This window comes from Jatropha curcas, chromosome 7 (genome assembly GCF_041381405.1).
Source record: "Jatropha curcas cultivar XTBG-Jc1 chromosome 7, XTBG_Jcur_1.0, whole genome shotgun sequence".
Lineage (NCBI taxonomy): Eukaryota > Viridiplantae > Streptophyta > Magnoliopsida > Malpighiales > Euphorbiaceae > Jatropha > Jatropha curcas.
Genome location: NC_143157.1, coordinates 19,479,703 through 19,484,673, shown reverse-complemented (window position 1 = coordinate 19,484,673; position 4,971 = coordinate 19,479,703). Strand labels below are relative to the sequence as shown.

Sequence of the window (4,971 nt, the reverse complement as noted above, 5' to 3'; positions counted from 1 at the left end):
ATTGCTGATAAAAAAATTTTTTGTAATTTTTTAGGTTAATAATATATATAGTCAAATTATTATTAATTTAATAAAAAAAATAAATATTTCTCAATTATTTTTAATTACACTTGTCTTAAATATTATATTTCTACGTATATAAACATGTCACCTAATATAATTGGATATTCAAAGAGCATTTAAAATTTTATTTTTATTTTTATTATTAATATTTTTTAAAAAAATATGAAATCCAAATGAAAACAAATTTTTGCACTGTCGTAAAGGAGGTTCTCATTTTGAGACTATACAAAATAATTATACAAATTTTGCAATAAAGCTTTATTCCACCAATATGCCATACCTTCCTCAAGTTCTTAACTTATAAGTCTGACATTTTTTTTAATCTTAAATCCTTAATTTTCTAGTATGCAAATTATGTTGAGACAGTTCAACCGATAGACTGTATATTCTTTAATATTCTACCTTGGCAGCAGCTGAGTTGTACTTATCTCATTTACTGAGGATGTTCCATGGTTGGTGGATGAAGACTCTGCTTCAGGCTTATTCCTTTCTGTGAAAAAGCCAGGCTGCTTCGGTTTCGGCAATAAACTCTCACTGCTTAACATTACAACTACAGATGCCATGCTTGGTCTGTCTTCTGGACGCTGTTGAACACATAAAAGACCCACTTGAATGCATCTTAACACTTCAGACATGGCTAAAGATTCTAGCTTTCTATCAACTAATTCTATTGACCTCTCTTCTATCCACAGTTTCCATGCCTGTAAAATCAAGAACAATAAAGATTAAAAATTTATTCCAATTAGTAATTGAGTGACTGTGCCAGCAAAAGTTCTTACATGTCCAAGAAGATTGTGGTTGTGTTCTTGGTGGAAGAACCCTCTGTTTTTCTTTCCACTTACTATCTCCAGTACTAATACGCCAAAGCTGAAGACGTCTGATTTCATGGAGAAAAGCCCGTCCACTGCGTACTCCGGCGACATATAACCACTGCAAAATGAAACATAGTAATGGAACTATATTTTTTGCTATCTTAAATTTGAAATTCCCAACAGGGGAGGACTGAAAATGAATAATAAGTGTAGATGTGTACTTACTATGTTCCTGCCACTCTATTTGTATTAGCCTCTGTTTGGTCTCCCCCAAATATTCTAGCCAAACCAAAGTCAGAAATTTTGGGATTCATGTCCTTATCCAATAACGCATTGCTTGCTTTGAGATCTCTGTGTATAATCCTTAGTCTAGAGTCTTGATGAAGATAAAGAAGCCCTCTGCCAATTCCTCCAATAATGTGAAAGCGCTTTTTCCAATCTAGAAAATTGCTTCTCATTTGATCTGATATATTTATCATCTATTAGCAGAATGTTTAACTAGATTAACATAAAACAAGTTGTGAAATAGTAATTATAGACAAGAGAGAAGTTCAAACCGAAAATGAAAAAATCTAAGCTCTTGTTCGGCATGAATTCATATATCAACATTTTTTCATCTTTCTCAATGCAACAGCCAAGAAGTTTAACAAGATTTCTGTGCTGAAGTTTTGCAATCAAAATAACTTCATTTTTGAACTCTGTTAACCCTTGTCCAGAACTCTTTGAAAGCCTTTTCACTGCTATTTCTTGCCCATTAGTCAATGTGCCCTCAAAACCATTGTTACAGAAACTGAAGATCTTTGTAGTTGCAGAAATAATATCTTATGTACCATATTTAATATTCAAATTGTTACTTTACCTTGTAGACAGGTCCAAAACCACCTTGCCCCAGTTTGTTGATACTGGAAAAATTATCTGTGGCTTTAGCTATTGTAGGCAAATCAAATATTGGCAATTCCATGTCTTCCTTTACCTCTCCATCTTCATAACCTTCTATATAACTGCCTTTTACTGTTTCTCGCTTTCTCTGTTTCTTTTTCCTTATGCAAACTATAATCCCCACCATAAGCACTCCTATGAGTATAGCAGAGCTGACAATGATACCAATCAGCTCCTTTTTGTACTGATCTGAAATATAAAAAAGTATTCTCAGTGGGTATATTCATGAGATAATATGGCAATAACCTAACTGGCTAATTCCTTTTCTTGAAACAGATAAATTTTTTTGGACCAATGAGCCCAGACTCGATTTTACTGTTTTCAGTGCTGTGAGTTTCGAGTTTGAATCCTCCCCAGAGCCAAATTGAAAGAATTAGGGGAAAAAAAGAGTTTTTTTTATACCTGATCCTTTTGAAGAGGACATTCTTATATAGATATCTTGACCACCTTCAGTGTAATATCTCATATCAATCAGTTCACCAAACCATAGCACGCAGCCACTGCCTTCTCCAATGATGCTTGAATTTGCATATGCAGTGCAAGAACAGTTTTTTGAACACATTTCTTTACATTCTGCAAGTGTCATATTCATATCATACCAAGAATTAGATGTATCTGGTAACTTCAATCCTGTATACGTACGAAAAACGTAACCCTTTTTGCAATCCAATGGAGTTTTTCGAACACAGTGATTGCTCCTATTTTTGGAAGATTCCAATATAAAGCCGTCTAAGCAATCACATGTATGAGAATTATCAATAATATTACATTTCATATTAGCACCACAAACTGAGTACTTATCACATTCATCTAATGGTGCATAATATATATTTCTCCAAGGAAGAGTTATTCTTAGAAAACGCTCCAAGAAGCCCGTTCGATTCATTAATAACCTGGACAATAGAGCACCTTCAACCTGATAACTATAATAGACTCCATTTTTATGATGGGAAGTAACACAAAATCTGACCTCACAACAAAAACTTCCCCACTTGAATGAATCTATTAGGATTAACAATGAGCAACAAATTCAAGGAACACAAGCTGTCCCAAATCATACACAATCAAAAATAACATTCCCCACATGAACACAAATCTTTTTACGTGGAAAACTCCTCTGGTGTGAAGGATAAAAACCACGGGACCTCTCCTCCGGTCCAAGGAAATAAAGTTCACTATCACAAATATTGTCTTACAACTTACAGCAAGCTACAACCATCAAAATATGTAGCTATACCACAAACAACCACAAATAAATGTGTGGGAACACAATAGAGTGATCAAAAAATACAGCTGCTGTTCTCAATACATTTAAAAATGTTCTACTCATCCAAAAATTAAACTGATCAGCCAGAATCAAGAGTTGGATGTTAGGAACAAGCTCACCAAAAATCAGCTCAATCCGACAAAGGATGACTGCCGAAAACGCTGAAGAAGATGAAGCTATGCAGAGCTAGAAGCAGAACAGGACAGCTTCGGATTCAGACCCAGAACTCAATCTCTGAACCTCCAAATGAAAATCCCTACGGTGAGAATAAAGAACAGAGAGCAAAGAACGACATATCCAAATATCACAACGATCCAACGGTTGAAACTCCAGGAATCTCCAGAACACGGTGGCTAGTGCTGGATGGGGCTGTGCAGAAAAACCCTCTCCTCTCCTCTGTTTTTCTCACACGATTTCTGGTTGTGTGTCGATCAAATGAGAGCCAAAAAATATTAGGAACATGGCTGTTAGTTGAGGGGCATAATTGTAAAACAATAATTAGTTAGTGGACTTCAAAATATGGGCTTTTACCACATAGGAAGGGAACCCAAACCCAACAATTCTCCCCCTTCCCGACTATGTGGAAGAGGTGCCCAAACCGGTACTCAAACGGCATATTTCAAACTTCATTCTTGGTAGAGACTTTGTGCACATATCAGCACCATTATCATCCGTATGAATCTTCTCAAGCTCAATTGACTTAGAATCCAAAACATCACGGATCCAATGATATCTCACATCTATATGTTTAGATCTACCATGAAAAGTTGGATTCTTACCAAGATGAATAGCACTCTGGCTATCGCAAAATAAAACATACCTTTCCTGAGTAAAGCCAAGCTCATTCACAAATTTTTTCATCCATAGCAACTCCTTGCATGCTTCAGTAGCTGCAATAAACTCAGCCTCTGTAGTAAATAAAGCAATACATTTTTGCAACCTGGATTGCCATGCCACAGCTCCCCCTGCAAATGTAATCAAGTACCCAGAAGTAGACTTTCTAGAATCAATATCCCCAGCCATATCGGAATCAGTGTAACCACAAAGCATAAGCTTTTCAGACCCAAAACACAACTTCAAACCTGAAGTACCACGGAGATATCTCAATATCCATTTAACTGCATTCCAATGCTCCTTACCTGGATTAGAAAGAAATCTACTAACTGTACCAACTGCATGAGCTATATCTGGTCTAGTACAAACCATAGCATACATCAAACTTCCTACTGCAGATGCATAAGGAACCTTTTGCATGAATTCTTTCTCTTGCTCATTGGAAGGAGACTGCTTCACACTCAATCTAATAGATGTAGGGAGAGGTGTACTTACAGCCTTAGCCTTAGCCATATTGAACCGTTGTAGTACCTTTTCAATATACTTCTCTTGTGAAAGCCATAATTTCTTGCATCTTCTGTCACGAATGACCTTTATGCCAAGAATCTGCTTTGCCGGGCCTAAATCCTTCATAGAAAAAGACTTGCTCAAGTCTTTCTTCAAATTCATAATTCTGGAGGAGTTAGGACCTACAATAAGCATATCATCAACATACAACAGCAAAATGATAAAGTCATTGTCAGAAAAACTTTGCACAAAAACACAATGATCAGAAGTAGTCTTTTTGTAGCCTTGCTGAACCATAACAGACTCAAACTTCTTATACCACTGCCTTGGTGCTTGTTTTAAACCATACAAGCTCTTTTTCAGCTTGCAAACATAATTTTCTTTGCCCTTCACCACAAAACCTTCAGGCTGCTCCATATAAATTTCCTCTTCTAAGTCACCATGAAGAAATGCAGTTTTCACATCCATCTGCTCAATCTCTAAATCAAGTGTAGCAGCTAAACCCAAGATAACCCTGATGGAAGACATCTTAACCACTGGTGAGAAAAT

The 4,971-nt window shown here is 36.1% G+C and overlaps 1 protein-coding gene across 1 annotated transcript; it reads right to left on the bottom strand.

Moving 5' to 3' along the window:
* Positions 1-226: 226 nt before the first annotated feature.
* Positions 227-2,800, bottom strand: LOC149494882 (G-type lectin S-receptor-like serine/threonine-protein kinase SD1-1). The gene is made up of 6 exons (XM_089724211.1): positions 2,217-2,800; positions 1,735-2,003; positions 1,433-1,643; positions 1,101-1,338; positions 843-993; positions 227-764 (listed from the first exon to the last, which is right to left on the bottom strand). Exons 1-6 carry the CDS (start codon positions 2,698-2,700, stop codon positions 462-464), a joined length of 1,656 nt encoding a protein of 551 aa, XP_089580337.1. The 5' UTR covers positions 2,701-2,800; the 3' UTR covers positions 227-461.
* Positions 2,801-4,971: the final 2,171 nt, after the last annotated feature.

What these genes read in the sequence shown, in the direction of transcription:
- LOC149494882 (XM_089724211.1), bottom strand. Translation starts at nt 2,700, where the DNA reads ATGAATCGAACGGGCTTCTTGGAGCGTTTTCTAAGAATAACTCTTCCT. An exon ending in GTCCTCTTCAAAAGGATCAG is followed by an intron (nt 2,004 to 2,216) that starts GTATAAAAAAAA and finishes TTTATATTTCAG; the next exon opens with ATCAGTACAAAAAGGAGCTG. An exon ending in GTTTTGGACCTGTCTACAAG is followed by an intron (nt 1,644 to 1,734) that starts GTAAAGTAACAA and finishes AATGGTTTTGAG; the next exon opens with GGCACATTGACTAATGGGCA.